This window comes from Pleurodeles waltl, chromosome 7 (assembly GCF_031143425.1).
Source record: "Pleurodeles waltl isolate 20211129_DDA chromosome 7, aPleWal1.hap1.20221129, whole genome shotgun sequence".
In the NCBI taxonomy this organism is placed as follows: domain Eukaryota; kingdom Metazoa; phylum Chordata; class Amphibia; order Caudata; family Salamandridae; genus Pleurodeles; species Pleurodeles waltl.
In genome coordinates this window covers 1,347,798,393-1,347,818,072 of record NC_090446.1, presented here as the reverse complement: position 1 = coordinate 1,347,818,072, position 19,680 = coordinate 1,347,798,393, and the positions used below count along the sequence as shown (strand labels likewise).

Here is a 19,680-nt window from a genome sequence, read left to right as displayed (position 1 = left end):
TGTGGAACTGGCCAGCGGTCCTCTACCCTTGGAGCGATGGGGCCCCCTATGGACTCTGAGCTTGGCACTGCAGGTGGCACACCAACTATTATGGCTGAACTCAGGGCGGGCATCCAGGCCATTGAGACACGTCTTGATACCCTATCGACTCTTTTCGATCACCTCAGTGAACGCCTTGATATTCACAACACTAGAATCAATAGAGTTGAGCGCAGAGCCTCCAACATTGAAGTTAGCAAAGCAAGGACTTTGAAGACACTAGAGAGAATGAAACTACTTCTTAAAACAACTGCAGTGAAGAACGACGACTTTGAGGCCCAGCCCCACCACAGTAATCTCTGCATTGCTGGCCTGACTGAGACCACGAACACTGGCCGCATACATCTTTTCGTTGAAAAGCTCCTCTTAGAACTGTTTGGCAGAGAAGTGTTTACTGTCACCTTTGTGGGCGAGAGGCGCCCCCTCGCCTTGTCATAGCAAGGATTCTGAATTATCTGGACGCCAACAGCCTTGGGCTTGGCACCAGAGAGGGGCCCATTGGAAGGCGCTACTCTGTCCCTTTCCCTGATTTTACACAGGTAGTCCAAGATGCCCAACATAAGTTTGCTGACATGAAAAAAGCCTTCCCAAACCGGGTTGTACCCTGCGAGACTAGGGGTGGAGGTGGGCAGCCATTTCCATGTGTTTGACACCCTGGCGGAAGCTAATGAGTTGTGAAAACAGCATTGTACAGACAGATCCTCCTCCCCTCCTACCTCCTAACTGCATACCTTTCCAGATCTCATCTTTCCCTTATTGGGAACATGTCTGTGTGAAGTGGGTCTCCAATGGTGGAATAGGGGCCTCATCGTCATTCCGTGGAACATCTCTCACTGGACCCGACCGACATTATGATGGACACTTGTAATGCTTTTGATACATGGTGGTCTTCTCCTGCTTATTGGCCCTGCAGATTTTGGACAACATTATTGTCTTGACTCCCTTTTTCTTTTGTTTTAATTCCACCGCTGACACTTTCCCTGTTCCAGACTATTGTAGCTGATATATCAGCTTGGGCAATGACCCCTGTTGGGCGTTGTCGCACATCCTAGGTGTATACCATGAATCTTATGTTTGAATGTTGTTTTGGGTTGGACATACTAGCTGGCCCTTGTTTCAGCTGGTATGGGTGTGGGGGGAGTAGAATTGCTTATTGCTTGTTTGATTTGTTTTAGCCACATCTGTGGACGTACGTCACATGACTTCTGTATCCGCCATTGGCCATACAGCCTTCTTCTCGGATTCCCCCTATGACACCACCGTATATGACTAAGGGATCCCCATTTACTTTTTCATGCCTAAATTGGAACTTCCAGGGCCTCAATAATCAGAGAAGGGGGGAAACAGGTCCTTGCATACCTGAACAGGCACGATGTTAAACTGGCTTTTCTACAAGAGACCCACCTGTCCCCCAGGCAGAATTGCACCTATGCCGGCTATTGGGGTACTAACCAATACTTTTCCTATTTAACTACGGATGCACATGGGGATATGGATATTGATACATACAAATTTACCATTCACCTTACATAAATGTGTACCAGACCCAGAAGGTTGCTATATTCTTGTGTTGCAGAAGTTTACTGATACATTAACAGTACTAGTTAGTGTTTACACTTCTAATGTTGACGCCCCTGAATTTTTTCATGATACTACTACATGGCCATCCAGCTGATTATGTGCTGTAGGGGGTGATTTTAACATAGCTTGCATTCCACTGCTGGACTCTACTGGTGTTGCGTCAGCATCCAGCCACATTCACTCAATGCTGTTAACGATCTCCTTGACACCTTTCAATTAGTGGACACATGGAGGTCCCAGAATCCATCCAAAGAGAATTTACATTCTATTCTACCCAGATAACACCTGGACATGCACTGATCACTGGTATGTGTCTTGTGACATATTGCTGTGGCTAACTGACATTGCGCATCTGCCTCACACATTATCGAATCACACCCCTGTTAGGGCCACACTGAATATACCCAGTGATCCACCTCTCTTTTGATCCTGGAGATTCCCTGCCAATGCACTCCTAGATGGACTTTTCCGTGTGAAGGTCCGTCAAGCAATACTAGACTATTTTGCGATTATTGCCTGCAGACACAGTCTATACTTTGGGAAGCTTTCAAGGCTCATATCGAGGGTATTTGTATAGCCAAGCATGCTGGAGTGCTGCACAGTATACGTCAATATCTGACCAGGGTGGAGAGGGAAATCTGCGACATTGACACTCTAGGCGCGTCAGTGGTAACTCCCATATTCTCACCCTCTAGGACTGAACTGCTCAGAGAATTTGGAGAGGTGGCATCTCGCAAGGTAAATTATCTAGGTAAATACACTAATGTGCAACAGTAGGGCGAGAGGCTTGGCCGGACACTTGCCAACCTGCTGAGGCCCCCCTACCATTCCACTTATATAACCCAGCTGCAGTGGTCGGATGGCCCAGATATCGTTGATGGTGAGGCCATAGTTGAGGAATTCTTAACCTATTATAAGCAACTTTACTCGTCTTGAGTTAGCGACAATGCACAGCCACTGGTTGAGTACCTAGCTGAGGTGGCCATAGTCTGGTTCGAGCCAGGGCAACAGCATTTCCTTGCAGCTCCTATTACCTGTGAAGAAATTTTACAGGCAATTGATGGCCTTAGCGGTTCAAAAGCCCCAGGACTGGATAGCTTTACTGACAATTTCTACAAAGCCTTTAAGACAATCTTGGCCCCACACTTGCTAGAGGTCTATGTGGAATCTCTAGATAAAACATGTCTCAGGCCTCTGTTGCAACCTGTGTATGCTGTTTAATCTGACCTGGCAAAATAAAACTTTTGAGAGGCCTAAACCTTCTTTTTTAGTATATATAAGTAACCCTTAAAGTAGGCCCTAAATACTCGTTGGGCAGGGTGCATGGTATTTAAAAAGCAGGACATGCATATTTAAAGTTTGACATGTCCCAGTAGTGAAAAACCTCCAAAGCCATTTTTTCACTGTGGCAAGGCTAATACACCCATAGAAAAGCACTGGCGTACATTAAAAACACCTTACAATGCATAACTACAGTTTGGGACTAGCTAGAAAAATGATTCAAAGACTCATTGTAATAGGAATTTAAAACCCAACCTCATGGTCAAGTTGGATTTTGAATTGCTATCTTGAAAATGACACTTTTCGAAAGTTGGCATTTTTCTGCCTAAGCCTAATGTGCCTTTCTGCTGGTATCCAGGGCCATCTGACTTTTATTGGCTCTCCTGTGGTGTGATGTGTATTCCTGCTTGACAGGGAACAAGGTATTTGGGTGTGGAGAGGTGAGGTGAGGGTCTATGTGGTAGGAAGGGTGGTGAGGAGCTGTGTATCTTCCCTGATTGCGCTTCAAAGGGTATCCTGTGGGCTGTATCCAGCCCTTTCTGACATCTGAAGATGCCTACCCTGTCACTAAAAGATGCAGTTCACACCTGAGTCTGTCTGCTCTTTGTTTTGCTAGTCATTGCTTTGTTTTGTTCGTCATAATGAAGCCAAATCCAGGGGAAAGGTAAGACCTGACCAGAACCAGTTTGAGTTTGACAAAGGGATGTTCGCTACCCACAGGCTGATACTTAGCATAAAAGGGGCATCCCCATATCCTCAAATTAGAACACACCTGGACCTGAGTAGACTCAGTAGAAGGACTGCCCTGCTGTTTGAAGAAGGACGATTGGACCTGCTTGCTTTGAACCCATGAGCCCAGACGTGACTTATAGGGTCAATTGGCTGACCTATTTGAGCTACAAGGGCTACAACGAGCTTCTAGAGCCCTTTCCATCTGACCAGACCCAACTGGAACTGACCTGGTCCATGATGCTGGCCTTTGTAGGAGTGAATATTAATTCAAAGAAGAAAGAGGGCCCCTTACTTCCAGGGGATAGGGCACGAAAGTGAACAGGATTCTAGGGAATTTCCCCCTAGAATCTACTCATATACAGAGGCTATCACTCACCCAATCAGCATACATACGTTGCCATTTATTCTGCAGAAATGAATGATCCTGGTCTCTGTATACAGCTGGCACTCCATCATTTGGCCTGAACCTGTGACTTTGGCCCAGTCTAGTACAAACATATAAATGCGCTTGACGCTTTGTTTTTTTAGGTGATGTTTTTTGCTAAAAAGTTTGAAACTCATAATTCTAGTTCTACTGAATGAATTTATGTAGTTTTTCGTGTCAAATAAAAAAAATCAAATAATCTTTATTTAGCTCATGCCATAAAAGATACAGTCCAGTCAAAACAATTAAAATGTTTTAAAAACAAATTAGGTACAATTAAAAAATTGTCACATAGCGACTCCTCTGAGGCCAAAATCGCATGTCATATAAAACCCCCTTAAACCAAATGCCTTACATTTTATAAAGTGACTAATTTGCAATATTGGAGGGTTTAAAGTTCTCATCACATACTAGGCGCCCAGAGATGGAAGTTAATCAATTACGACAAACATTAGTGGAGCGTTATCTTCTCATAACGTTTTCTAATTGTTAATGCCTCTTCAGAAATTTTAAAACAGCATAATACAATTTTTCAGCTGAGAGTAGTTGCAAAAGTTGTGGACCAAACCGGTGCTTTCTGACTATTAAATTACACCACACAGGTGCTAAAAACAATTGACGTGGGGCCAACTACAGCGGACAAAACAAAATAAAGTGGGAAGTACTTTGTTTTGTCAGATTATCGTAGCGACATGGGGGTCAGTCAAACTCCCAGCTCTTCTGATATGTAAAAGCCTCTTTATAATGGCCGGAGTTTAACCTGAATAAAGTAAGAAGAGGGCGCTGGTGTGAACTTACTACCCGTGACAAATAGGGTTCACAAAGCCTGGTAGTAGAGAGCAATGCATATTTCACTGCTGGTGGTACATCAAGGGCCTTCTCCATTCTAGCTTCACTGCACACCTCTAAGTAACAGTTTTTAATGAGTTCTTTGCGATTTAGGTTAAACTCCTGGCGGTTGGTAAAAAAACTCTGTCAATCCTAATTTACTGACAATATTTATCACATATACAAGCCAGGGAATGCTGTTAATACCGTCTAAAGCCAGGCAGGCGGCCAAGCGCACTCTCACTAGAGTAGCCTTGGGATTACCCCAGGATTTCATCCATAATAATTAATGGGCAAAACCTATTTGATGCTTGGTATATGGCAATCCTAATTCCTCATGGACACTAAAACTTTCTGTATTGTTTGATACTGCCAGTAACCCATGAGCAAAAGCGTTTTCCAGCCGCTGGACGGGTTCCTCGTTCCCATAGCCCCATAAACGTGCACCGTATAGGCCAGCAGAAACACATTTACTTCTGTATAAAATGAGCATTTCTTTAATATATTTGTGATTTAATTTCCTAGCAAATCAAAAAATATCCTCCATGTCCCTTCCCAGTCGCTGCTCTTTTGTAGTTATTAGTACCTTCCAGCAAAGGGATGAACTGAAGGTGATGCCAAGATAACTAAAATTATTCACTTTATCCAGGCATGTGCCTCCCATCGTTAAAAATCTTGTTTTCATATTTGATCTCCCACAAGTCATAACAAATGTTTTGGCAAGGGCAACTTTTAAATCCAAAGATTCCCTGTAGGACAAAAATAAATCCAATAACAACTGTAAGCCTTTGCGGTGCGAGGTATAAAAACTGCGTCATCCACGTACAGTAGGATTGGTATATGTTTATTCCCCATCTTTGGCATATTTTTGACTGCTGCTATAAGATGCTTGCTGGCCCATTTAAATTTAGGAGAAACAAAAAAGGAGCTAAAATGCAACCCTGCGTCACGCTGCATAAAGAAATAATCTGTGTTGTATTTTCCCCCTGCAGGCCGTAACAGATTGAGACTGTTAAATCCTGGTGCAGGCGCTTGGTAAGAGCCAACAAATCAGGTTCCACTCCTAGGTTTTCCATAATAAGCCATAACCTTTCCTTATTTACCATAACAACGGCACTTTTAAGATCTGTAAAAGCCAAATAAAGGGAGCCTTTCTTGGCAATTACAAACTTCCCTGCAATGAGACAGAGATTTAAAGATTGCTCCACATTCCCAATATCTGGTCTGAATTTAAACTGGGCATCTGCCTCTAGGTGAAGCCTGACTGCTTTGGTTAGGCACAGGTTTATTTAGTGACTTTTGTGGTTCACCCTGACATGGATTGTTATTATTTTCTGAAGTGGGTTCTCAACCCATTCAACTAATACCCCAATTTCTTACAGCATTTTGCTACTATGTTTTCCCTTCTGCTGTCCATGACTGAAATAGGCTGCAGGTTTTCCCCTTCACGCTTGTGTACCAGGACATGTTCCAAGTGTAGGTTTCTTCTCTAACTGCTTATGTTTTGGTTGGGGTCTGCATGTAGTTCCATATATTTACTGCTGATTATCTAAATGTGATCTGGATGGACATTGGTGCAGGTTCTCTGTCTCACTGCCTCTGGTCCGAATGGGTTTTTGCTATAGTTTCAGTTCTCTCTCTGCTTATATGTAGTAAGGGGCCTGTCTTTTCTCCGCTATTGATGTTCAGGATTCTGATGGGTGGTGGTCCTTTGGTCTCACTTTGATAATTTGGATGGGTCTGGCACTGGTTCTCTGCTGTGCGATCTGATGATTAGCATGGAGTTCTGGCTATTGTTCTGTGTTTGGAATATTCATTTTCATCCTCTCATTCCTGATGCTCAGAATGGACACAAGTCCCTGTTCTCGCTGCAGATCAAGGATGTTTAGTGTAATTCTTAGAAATGCATCTGGGTGCCAGGCTGGGTCTGGCTGGTGTTTTATGTTGCCACTGATAATGATCAGCATGGCTTCTGCAGGCAGTGATTTTGTGCTTGCAGCTGATAGACTGGTGGGAATTTGACTCTGTGTCTCTGTTCATGCTGTTGACAATCCTAATGTGGTCTGGCTGTGGTTTTGTGCTCTCATTGATAACAGTTAGGAGGAATACTGGCTATGTCTCGCTTCTCCCACTGATGGCCATTGTTAGGCAAAATCTATTCAGCGGTTCTACTTTGACATAACCCTCAACCCTCCATACTGACACTACAGGAAAGCACTAAACAGGGTCCCACAAGTTTAATCATTAGAAGAGATTGGGACAAAATGCAGAAGTTGCAGTGAAGCTGTGGTGCTGGGCTGGAAGGATCCAAAGAAAAAGGTTGCATGAAAATGTTTTTACTAGAAGGCAAAAATACTGATTCAGCAGGGCAACGTAAGGCAGTAAATGTAGATTTAAAGATATATCCACATATTTACATATATCCAAATCTATGTTTGGCAAAAATATTACAGTATGAATCGACTAAATGACTCTTCTTGAACACGGGTAATGGCGATCCATGGGACAACTCAGATACTGCTGAGTTGTCCCATGGGACAACACGAGAAAAGAAGGACGTCACTGCAGAAGGGTAAAAGAGAGCAAGAATGCCAATTGCAGGAGGACAAATCACCATAAACCCTAACACAGGCCCACAAGGAGGAAACAAATAAGGTCCTAGCCGCCATATGCCGACCCTCCAACTCCACATGCACGTGATTACAGAAATGCTTCCACAAACTATCTTTTGTCGCCTCCACCACTTGGCAGTAAGGCCGACCTTACAGGAAGAGGTCTGGCTGTGGTTCCCTGCTCTCACTTCTGGTCGTCAAAACACAATTTGGCTGTGGTTCTGGGCTTCACCTGATAACGATCAAGAAGGGTTCTGGCTGTGGTTCTCTAATATCTCTATTGATAGTCAAGATGGTTTGTGGTTGTGTTTCTCTTCTCCGCTTGATTATGGTCAGAGGGTGCTCTTGATTTGGTTCTGCACTCTCACTTCTGATGGTCAGGATGTGATCTAGCAGTGGTTCTGCTCTTCCACTGACGTTGACCAGGAAAGGGGTTGGGCTGTGGCTCTCTCCGCCCATTGCTGATGTCAGGGTGTGCTCACTTCAGATTGTCGGGATGTAGTATGTGGTTTGCTGCTGCTAAATTGTCCTTGCTCTAGCTGTAGTTCTCTTTTCTGTACCAGTGGTCAATCATAAAGCGAGCTATTTTGAACCTCACTCCTTGTGGCCTTTTGTGTATTCATTTATTGACCATGAAGAAAAATTGCCATTATTTCTTTATCAACTCTCGTTGTTAGCATGTCAAAGTAAACCAATATTTCTTCCTGCAGATGCTTATAGATGTTGGCGAGGGCTGGACTAACTCAGTTCCTGCAAAGGATGCATGACTTTATAAATCAATTTTGTCATAAGGGTTAAAAGTTTTATTACAGGTGAGAAAGCATTCTCGCTACAAGAGCAGTTGAGAGGAAAGGGGAGCTCCACATGCTTATGCTACCAGATGTTCCAAAATTAAAATGTTCAAAAATGTGGTTCAGAAAGACATCTGTTTTTTGATATATGACCCCCTTCCCTTGCTGCTACTTATTTCCTATTGTTTTGTTTTAGTGCCCTCGCCTGTCATCAACTTCATTGTAGCCAATAAAAATGAGACCTTCCTGTCACTACAGTGGACTGCGCCAAATGACATCTACCGGGCTAACTACAGTTATCAAGTGATGGTGAGCCTCTCAGGCAACATACAAAATAGCTCAATTTTTTCGAATCCCTCTGGAGATGTGCAGACAGGGATCATAGGAAACCTCGCTCCAGGAGTACCATATGAACTAAACATTTCCAGTATCACACTCAATGGCGTCAAAAGCAACGGGAAAACTATCACTGGTGCTAATGCAACAACAAGTAAGTGCAATCTCATGGACTCCTTTTTTCGCAAGAATGAATGGCCTGTATGATACTTCTACATTGTAAATGGTATTTCACAGCTGTTTGTTATAGCACAGTGTTTTTCCATTCCTTGGCCTCTGGCTTTATTATCTGGAGGCGGTGGGTTTTCCCTGATGCTCCTCCTCTTTAATTGGGAGTGGATGGGGTGATCCAGTGTTGTGATCTCTTCCATAAACCTTTGGAGTGTGACATGAATCTTTCTGTCTTTAGGTAGTGTTTTTTTCAGTGTAGAGCACTCTGTAAGGGGATCAGTTCTTGCAGCCTTCTGCCCAACCAGTGCATCAGACTGTTTCCCAGATCCTGATGTAGTGGGGACCACCAACAAATATCATATGTCTCTTTTCCGCCAGGATACTGGGCACTTGGTTTGAAATGGAAACTAGGCATACAAAACCACCTACACTATACTAGGTACCATGGCCGTTCCCTGTAATCGGAAAGATTAGCACACACTTATTATACACACAATAAATAAGAATGTCCCATCAGGCTTCTTACCTAGAAGAAATACCAATTTAAAGTATAGTGTAGGAATACAAATAACAGTGTTAATGAGCTGGTCCAAAAGAAGCCCTGGCACATTTTGTAAGACCAGCCCTCCTACTGCACCTAGGGCCAGATGTACGACCCAGAGTTTTGCGACTCACAATTTGCGACTGTTGGCATTTTTCCCCTTATGCAGGGTCATCCCCAATCTTTTTGCCTCCTGCCTCCTATTTTTTCTGACGTGTTGCTGTTGGCTTTTGAACTCTGAGCACTTTACCACTGCTAACCAGTGCTAAAGTGCATATGCTCTCTGTGTAAATTGTATTGTTGATTGGTTTATCCATGATTGGCATATTTGATTTACTAGTAAGTCCCTAGTAAACGTCACTAGAGGTGCCCAGGGCCTGTAAATCAAATGCTACTAGTGGGCCTGCAGCACTGGTTGTGCCACCCACATTAGTAGCCCTGTAATCATGTCTCAGACCTGCCACTGCAGTGTCTGTGTGTGCAGTTTTAACCTGCCAATTCGACTTGGCAAGTGTACCCGCTTGCCAGGCCTACACCTTCCCTTTTCTTACATGTAAGACACCCTTAAGGTAGGCCCTAGGTAGCCCCATGGGCAGGGTGCAGTGTATGTTTAAGGTAGGACATATACTAATGTGTTTTATATGTCCTAACAGTGAAATACTGCTAAATTCGGTTTTCCCTGTTGCAAGGCCTATCCCTCTCACAGGTTAACATGGGGGCTGCCTTTAAATATGATTAAAGTGTAGATTCTCTTTGGGAGCGGATAGACATGTGGAGTTTGGGGTCTCTGAACTCACAATTTAAAAATACATATTTTAGTAAAGTTGATTTTATTATTGTGTGTTTTTTTTTTAAAATGCCACTTTTAGAAAGTGAGCATTTTCCTGCTTAAACCATTCTGTGACTCTGCCTGTTTGTGGATGCCCTGTCTGGGTCAGTGTGACAGTTGGGCTGTTTGCACCTCTCTCTTGACAGTGACACAAAGGGAGCTGGGGGTAGCCTGCATATCCTGATGAGCCATCTGTGCTAGGAGGGAGGGGAGGAGTGGTCACTCACACCTGAAAGGGCTGTGCCTGCCCTCACACAATGCAGTCTACAACCCCCTGGTGTGTCTGGGGCCTGTCCTGGGCAAGGCAGGATTTTACAAACAAGTGAGACTTTTCTTTGAAGTAAGCCTACTTTAAAGGGCAAAATGGGTATAAGAAGGGCATCCAAAACCACAGACTTTAGATCACTTCTGGAAACCAAGAGGAACCTCTACCTGGAGAAGAGCTGAAGAGCTGAGGAAGAAGAGCTGCCCTGCTGTGACTGTGGAGCTATCCTGCAGTTGCTGCTTCTGTCTGTGCAAGAGGACAAAGACTGGACTTTGTGTGCCTTTCTTCTTGTGAAGAACTTTCCAAGGGCTTGAAACTGAACTTGCCTCCTGTTGTTGAAGTCTCAGGGACAACAAAGACTTCTCTCTGCCAGCACCTGAAGCCTCTGCTGAGACTCCTACCCTGCCAAGTGGTGCCCATCCAGTTCCTGGACCCTGAAAGGAGAAGCTGGCAGAACAAGAGTAAGAAATCCATGCACAGACCGCCGTAGGGGGAAAAGATCCACGCAACTCTGAGACGTGGCTGAAAAATTGATGCGCCGGCAGCTTTGCGGCTGAAATCAACGCTCGCCTGCAGCGCGGCTGGAAGATTGGTGCACGCGGTGGGAGAAACGACGCGCATCATCGTTGACAGAGGCTGGTGAGATCGGAACCCACGCTGCGTGGTTTTATCGAATCATCGTGCGCATGATTACCGACGCAAACATCGCTAGGTGTGTAAAAACGATGCAAGGCCTGCCTGGACCCGAGGGTGCTGTTCGGATTGACGTATCGCTTTCCTGCTGAGAGAAGAAACGACGCACGCCGACCCAACTGAAGGAGAAACGAAGCAAGGGCTTGTGAGTGAGTGATATCGACGCATCGCAAGCCCTTTTTGACACATACTCGCCAGTGCTGGGTTATTTTTGGCGCGCCCAGGTACATTTCCACGCTAACAGCGTTAGCGTTGTGTTTAAAATCACATGAAGACTCTTCTTGGTTTTTCATTTATAACTTGACTTCTGTATAGTGGATTATTGTTGTTTTTGTCTTGTTAAGTTTCTATTTTTCTAAATCTGTGTTGTGTCATTTTGTATTTTTTTTCATTGAGTTACTGTGTGTGTTGGTACAAATATTTTACACCTAGCACTCTGAAGTTAAGCTTGCCTGCTCGTGCAAAGCTACCAAGGGGGTGAGCAGGGGTTGTCTTGGACGTGTAGTTCCCTTGCCCTGACTAGAGTGGGTGGGTTCTGCCTGGCTTAGTTGCATACCCTAGCCAACCAGAAACCCCATTTCTAACAGCGACTCATTTGCAAGTCACAAATTGCGAGTCGCAAAACCATATATACAACAGTGTACTTCACACTGTTTGTGATTCCCAATGGATTAATATTCATGAGTTAGGTCACAGTTTGTGACCCCATTGGGAATGGCTGCACTCACAGGGATGGTGGCCTGCTGGGCTCAGCAGACCACCATGTCCGTGACTGCTTTTAAATAAAGCAGTTTTTTTTTTTTTAAATGCATCCCATTTTCCTTAGAGGAAAAGGGATGCATTTAAAAAAAAAAAAATGAAAAGTTTTCTTTTCATTTTTCCAGAGCAGGCAGTGGTCAGTGGGACCACTTTCGCTACCATTCACAAAGGGGAAGGGGTTAGCACCAATTTGAAATTGGTGCTAACTGCGATTGTTTTGTGACAAAACAATCATACATTGAGCTACGACTCCCTATTTGGAAGGAAACGTCCCTTTCTAATTGCGACTCGCAAAACTATTTTGTGATTCGGTAAATAGATTACCGAATCACAAAATAGGGTCTGTACATACCAAAATGCTTTTTTCTTGTCGCAAGTGTCCCGATTCGCAGAATCCGGCTACTTGCGACAAGAAAAAAGCTACATACATGTGGCCCTTAGTAAGTGCAGCAAGCAAGCCTGACAACCAAAAGGGGACCTTGGAAGGGGCGCTCCCTCCATTAATTTTTTCGGAACAAATATGCAAACATGGTGCATTTTAGAACACGTTTTTCATTATAAAACCTAAATCAAAATACATAGAATTAAAAAAAGTCATAGGATGGAAGGAGATTGAAGACATGGCTGCACAGTTCAAAGAATGAACGAGTAGTTGGTGAAGTGAGGAGTGGGTGGGTAAATTAACTCAGGAATGTATGACAATGAATAAAGATGTTTATCTATGTGCTTCAAATTGTCTGAATGCACTGAACAAGGTTGGGTGCTCTAGTTTAATTTTAGCTTTTTCATAAAAGAATCACTCTCTCTGTAAAGTCTTAAAAGCTCAGGAATCAAACGAGACCATAAAAGAAAGGTACGTTTATTTTAATAATGCCCCAGCCATCAATTCAGCTTCTCCGTCCTCCGATCCACTACAGCCGTCTTCTGCCGATCGCGAGCCGCGCATCTCTTCGGAGACCGCACGAGGATTCTCCCTCGGCATCTCCGTGGAGACCTGCGCACGGCGCGGCTCCAATACACCACACATCTCCCCCACTTATAATGAACAAAATTTTAACAAAGAAGAGTATCTTAACTACATATAAAATCATGAACATGGACCAAACACAACAGTATGTGATTTCCAAAAGAAAAATAAATGCATTCCAAACAGATACTCCAAAAACCTTTTAAATAAATAACATTCGATTTAGAACATAGTCATTCAGCTGTTCAGGATAGAACATAGTCTTTCAGGTGTTCAGGAGAATTCTTCCTCTGACAACTTCTCCTTATCCCTGCACACCTAGTAACACCATAGGAGCTGTCACTTTGTGTTCTTGACTCAGAACCATTACTGCTTTTATTTCCATTACATAATTCTGGTTGTATAAAATCAATAATCCGAACGACACGGTTCATGTTCCAAATTCTGCCATCAGAAGTTTTTATAGCGTTTTTTAATAGTTTGATCACTACAAAGGGTCTTGTGAAATTTGAATCTTTTACACACCCAGTGGGTGCCTTAATCTTCACTGCGTCACCTACAGCTAGCTTCATTTCCGAAACTTTCTTTCTTGCATCAAATTCTTGTTTCCTCTTTTCTAAAAGTCTTAATTCTCTGTCCCGCCAATCAGAATTGTCTAAATTAAAAAAAAATCCTCCACTCCATCCATCCAGGACACAGCTTGGTGTTAGGTAACCTCTTCTTGAGCAAAACAAAAGGAGATGTTCCAGTGGTAGCATGTGGTGAAAATCGATAACTTGTGATCCTCTTCAACACCTCCGTCTTCCAATTTAAAGTGTTCACCTTTGCCAGCTGAATACTTTCTTTAATACATTTATTAAATCTCTCTACCGCCCCATTAGTCTCAGGATGATATATTGCTGATCTTTTGTGTTTGATCCCACATTCACTCATAAATTTCTCAAAGCTTGAGGAACAAAATTGTGGACCATTGTCAGATAACAATGATTTAGGAAAACCTTCTTTCCTAAAAATGTCCTCTAAGAAACATATCACACTGGAAGAGGAAACATCACGTACACTTTTGACCTCCACCCATCTGGAAAAAAGATCTATCAGAACGATCAGATATGGGGTGGAATGTTCTCCCGCTAATGGACCAACAATGTCTATAGCAACTTCATCCCAGGGTTTCATGACAATTGCCTACAAAACATTGGTACATTGCGAGTCCTCAAAATTTTATCACTTTGTGAACATTGTATACAGTTTCTGACCACACGTTCCACCTCCAAATCCATTCCTGGCCACCAGAAACACTTTCTCAAATTTTCTTTTGTCTTCACAATTCCCAGATGATCTTCATGAGCTTGGTTCATTATTTTAGCCCTTAATACTTCAGGTGGAATCAATCTTGTGCCTCTCAGCAACATACCATCATCCACAGCTAATTCATTTTTTACCAAAAACCACACCTTATTTAGTGATCCAAAACTCCCACTCTCCAATGCTTCGCACTCTTCTCGCAGTTCTACATCATCCTTCACCGCATCTTTCCACTCACACTCAGATATCACTCCACATGTAATTTCACACACATCAGAGAATAATTCACAATCATTATCTTCCTGTCCATGAAATCCTATTTCCTTCTCCTTAACATCCTCTACAACCAATCTGGATAGACAATCTCCGCTAAAATTCAACGCTCCCGGCAGATACTCTACTTTAAATCTGAACTCTTGCAGAGAAATTATCCACCTCCTAATTCTTGCAGAAATAGAATTCAAACCTTTGCTGCAAAATATCTCAACTAAAGGTTTATGATCGGACAGTACAACAAACTCTGTACGCCAGACAAAATGCTTGAAGTTCCTCAGTGCCCAGTGAATGGCCAAAGACTCCTTTTCAATTACCGAGTAATTTTTTTCAGCTCCACTCAAAGCTCTAGATGCACAACCAATTAAACACTTCTTCCCATTGTCATCTTGCATCAAAATTGCACCCAAACCCTTCGCACTGGCATCAGTGACAATAAAGGTAGGCTTGTCTGGTTTAAAAGCCTGAAGACACGGAGCATTATCCAATTCTTCCTTAACTTTAATAAATTATTTTTCACAATTAGTGTCCCAAATAAATTCCTTCCCTTTCTTTAAAAGAAGTCTCATGTTCACTGTCTTCTCAGACAAATTCTTGATGTACCTCCCATAGTACTCTACCATCCCCAAAAATGAACTCACTTCTTCCTTGGTTTGGGGTGCTAATAATTTTTTTATTGTTGAGTTTGGGTTTTACCCCTTCCCCTGTGATTAAATGTCCAAGGTACTCGACTTCCATTAGGCCAAACCGACATTTTTTCCTTTTAAGAGTAAAACCAGCTTGGCTTAATCTCCTCAAAACTAACGTCACACGCTCTCAATGTTCTCCAACCGTGTCTGCAAAAATTAGGACATCGTCCTGATAACATTTCACACCCCCTACATTCCCCAAAACCTTGTGCATGATGCGTTGGAATACAGAGGCTGCCTATACTAATCCAAAAGGCATCCTCTTAAATTTAAAGGCGCCAAAAGGAGTGATGAATGCTGTCAATTCCTGACAACTCTCTTCCAGCTCTACCTGATGGTATGCCGACATTAAGTCTAAGGTGGAAAAAAAATTCGCTTCTCCAACTGTGGACACAATTTCTTCAATATTTGGAAGAGGAAATCTGTCAACTACAACTTCTCTGTTTAGGGCCCTAAGATCTACACATAATCGGATGTCACCATCTCCCTTCCTTGCTACGACTATGAGTGCCAACCATTCAGTTGCTTCCACTTCTTCTATTATACCCAAATCCTGCAATCTCTTGAGTTCTAACCTCACCGGCTCTTGTAGCGCCAAAGGTATTTTCCTCACTTTGGCTACTACGGGAGTGGCACCCTTCTTCCGTCTAATTCTATGTCTGTATCCCTTTAAACAACCTCTCTACAAACACTTCAGGAAATTCAGAGATTACCTCTCCTTCCACACCCTTAACACACTGTATTTGCACTTGTGGCTGTGCATTGGGATTCAATACTACCCCCAACAACCTTTGATGTGCCCAACTTAAAAGATTGTCCCCCTTATTGGACACATATACTTTACCAACTAAATGTCTCCCTTTCAGTTCAAGATGACCCTCAAAGAACCCTAACATTTTTATTGGTTGACCACCATAACCACCTGGGCGTACATCCATTTTATTTAAAACCTTAACTTTCATTGCTAATAAGTCAAAGCTTTTCTTGGAAATTATTCTTAATTGTGAACATGAATCAAACCTCATCAAAAGATCAACTCCCTCTACTTTCATCACTTCACTTGGATGTTCCTCACTTTTTTCCCATGTTTTAACTTGGAAAACCACTTCCTGAGACACTTCTTTAATCTCTTTCATGGTGTTGCCGTTACCATACTTCTTCTTGTTACGACAACATCTATAGTAGTGACCTTTTCTCCCACAGCCATTGCACACTACATTTAAGGCTGGGCAAATGCTAGCATTAGCTTTGTGGCCAATTTTCCCACATCGAAAACATTCTCCTTTAAACTTAGACTCATCATCTTTTTTCCTCATTGTATTAAGTTCTTTGCTTTTTACTTCACATATCACCTCATTTACCTTTGAAGATTCACAAGTCATAACTTTGTTACTGCCTAGTTCTTTAACACATTTAAGCATATGTTCAACTCCTTTTGCTACCAAAATCACTTCTTCCAAAGGTGGTTCATCCTTTAACCACAATTCTTCCCTAATTTTGTCACTACTACACCTAAGTACAAATTGATCTCTGATTCTTTTGTGCACTGAAGATCCAAATTTACAAGAGGCTGCAAGTTTTCTCAAACTAGTAATGTATTCTTCCACCGATTCATCTTTCCCTTGTTCCCTTCTTCCAAAATAGTACCTCTCCATTATCGTACTGACTCTTGGTATATCATGTTTGTCCAACTTTTTAATGCACAATTCGTATTCATTCAAATTTCTAGATTCTTCAAGACTTAACTCTGGTAGGTTTTCAAGTACCTCTTGACCTTCACCCCCTAAACAGTGCATCAAAAGTGCATGTTTTCTCTCTGCGCTGAGTGTCGGCCCACACACTCTAGCATAATGAACAAACATTTTCTTCCATTTAGACCAAGAGTAAGTAGGATCAACAGGACTGCTTAAGAAAAAGGGAGGGGGTGTTACGTTCTGCATTCTTAAATATCAGATATTTTAAACAACTAACACAAATACATAAACTACGTTAGTGTAAACTGAAAGCAGAATCCTAACTTCTCCAATTTCCTATATAATATTTATCACACACATTTTTACATTTTATGAATGTTTAAATTCATACACAAACCCTTCCCAAAAGGTGTGCCTGTCACCGTGCAATGTATGTGACAGGCAAGTTAGCTTTCAAGTTAAAGGTGTGCCTATCACCGCATACAGATGCTACGGATCATCCAACAAATTGAGTCCATCATTGAAAAATGCAGTTGAACAAAGAGCAACACTTCCCCTTTAACGGTGATCCACGACTATCCCTTTAAGAGGAAACCACACTTCCTGAAAATCTTCAAACCATTGCCAATGCTGCTGAAAAGAGACACTTCCCCTTTAACATTGTTCTCCAAACGTGCCTTTAAGTGGAAACTACGCCTCCGTGTACTCACGAAATCCAGCTCATTTCACTTCCTCGATTCAATTCCAGTGCATATCACTCGTCTGTGCGCTCCTCGCATTGAAAACTCAACGAAAAAAAACACCAGCCTCCAAGAAATGGGACCTCGGTTTACCAAAATAAATTCTTCCTTGATGTTGGGGCAAAAATTAATCCACCTTCGTCGCCAGTGTAAAGTCTTAAAAGCTCAGGAATCAAACGAGACCATAAAAGAAAGGTACGTTTACTTTAATAATGCCCCAGCCATCGATTCAGCTTCTCCGTCCTCCGATCCACTACAACCGTCTTCTGCCGACTGCGAGCCGCGCATCTCTTCGGAGACCGCACGAGGATTCTCCCTCGGCATCTCCGTGGAGACCTGCGCGCGGCGCGGCTCCAATACACCACACTCTCCAAACGCTATCACCACCAATCCTTGTGAAACATGCATTGCTCGTATGATCCTAGGCAGTTACTTTTTTCACATTGCCTCTTTTTCCTTCATCACATGAAAGCACCTTGAAATACACCAGTTCTGCGTGTGTGCGGCACAAAACCAAAAGACGGTGATATTACTCCATCTATAGAAACTCCGTAGGCCACAAGTTGGGAGCAAAAAACATTTGGCCATGTTGTAGTATTGCAGTTCCTCTGAAATGTTTGTCCAGAGTGTTGTAAAGTGCATTTTAAAAATGAGGCATTGCTTGACAAGTGCAGCTGTGTACTTCAACACTGAGAGTTAATGTTGATACATTGGATAATTAAACCATGAGAAAACTATCCATTGAGAGAAGTATCTGCAATTTTCTCAAGGCATTAAGGACCAGATGTAGCAAAGGTTTTTGCCCATTCTGTTTCTATGGGAAAAAGTGTTCGTACATATGGCCCTAAATGTCTACTGGAACCTAGAAAGTAACGATATTGAAACATCTTGGTTAACTAAAGCAGTGGTTCCCAACCTGTGGCCCGGGGACCCCTCTGGGTCCGTGAAGCCTCCTCGGGGAGTCCATGACTGCTTAGATGATTAAATAATATTAATAGATTAGGTCCCCAGCTTTCAGTAATGACTTTTTGGGATGTCCCCGGGTTCCAGTAATGATAAAGTGGGGATCCACAGAAGTCAAAAGGTTGGGAACCACTGATCTAATGTATTGCACTGCAAAGTGTGTCATTTTCGTTTCTTGGGACTACTTTGGAGGGTTTACTCTGTTGTCTAATAGTTATTCCAACAATAGAAGCATGCAAGATATCATCACCGCCATCGTTTCTTCAGAGGTCAGGAGGATTGGTATTGGAGTGGGAACAGTGGAAAGAGGGGTTTAATGCATACCTTGAAGACATTGGAGTTGACGTTTTCACAGCAAAAACATATTTTAGGAAGTCTGCAGGAAGCTGTGTACTTAAACATTTTCAGCATCCTTTGATTGACAAGACAGTAGATGAACAGAATCATTTTTTTTTAAAAACATTGCCATGCCTAAATTAGCAACCATGAGAAGAAACAACTTAGTTGGTGAAAAGGTGCAGGTGAAGGGGGAGCCAGAAGATAGTTATATGGCACCGTTGCGGGCCTTTGTAACAACTTGTAAATATCAATCTTTTCATAACAAAATAAATTCCTAATCCACCACAACAAAGGCTACAAAAACACAATACCACAGAGTCTTCGCCTCACATAAGGTGATCCTAGCCAGTAGCAGAAGCATGCTGCACTGTGCTTCATGGAAAAATCAAGACTTCATTTTCGGCTAGATGGCTGTTGTGTGCATATATGTATGTATGCCTATAGAATTTCTAGAGTGTGATCCAAACCAAAAGGCATATATCGCTGTGCATGGTCAAAGACAATCATAAACCTAACATGTAAGAAGTGCAGAACTTGGGTTGTTGATTATTTTTATTTTTTTTATTTTTTTAATATTTATTTATTGACATTTTGATTTAACAATTACAGGATCCTTTACAACAAATATCATACAGGATGATGAATGATGGAGGTCCATGTATCTGCATTATGGGTTGTTGATGGTTAATGTATTGTGATGTGGTGTTCTGTAAAGAGGTGAGTCTTCAACTGTGTCCTAAATTGGACCAGCATTAGGGGTGGTTCTGATGGATTCATGTATATTGTCCCAGATCCTGGGAGCATAGATGGAAAAGGTCTGCTGACTCG

The 19,680-nt window shown here is 42.5% G+C and overlaps 1 protein-coding gene across 1 annotated transcript in view; it reads left to right on the top strand.

The window, feature by feature from the left end:
- PTPRH (protein tyrosine phosphatase receptor type H) overlaps positions 1 to 19,680 on the top strand; it is a 634,102-nt gene that overhangs the window by 485,729 nt on the left and 128,693 nt on the right. Inside the window, exon 14 of the mRNA XM_069200757.1 lies at positions 8,485 to 8,778. Within this exon, the coding sequence (XP_069056858.1) occupies positions 8,485 to 8,778 (294 nt within the window). The remainder of the gene's footprint in view (positions 1 to 8,484; positions 8,779 to 19,680) is intronic.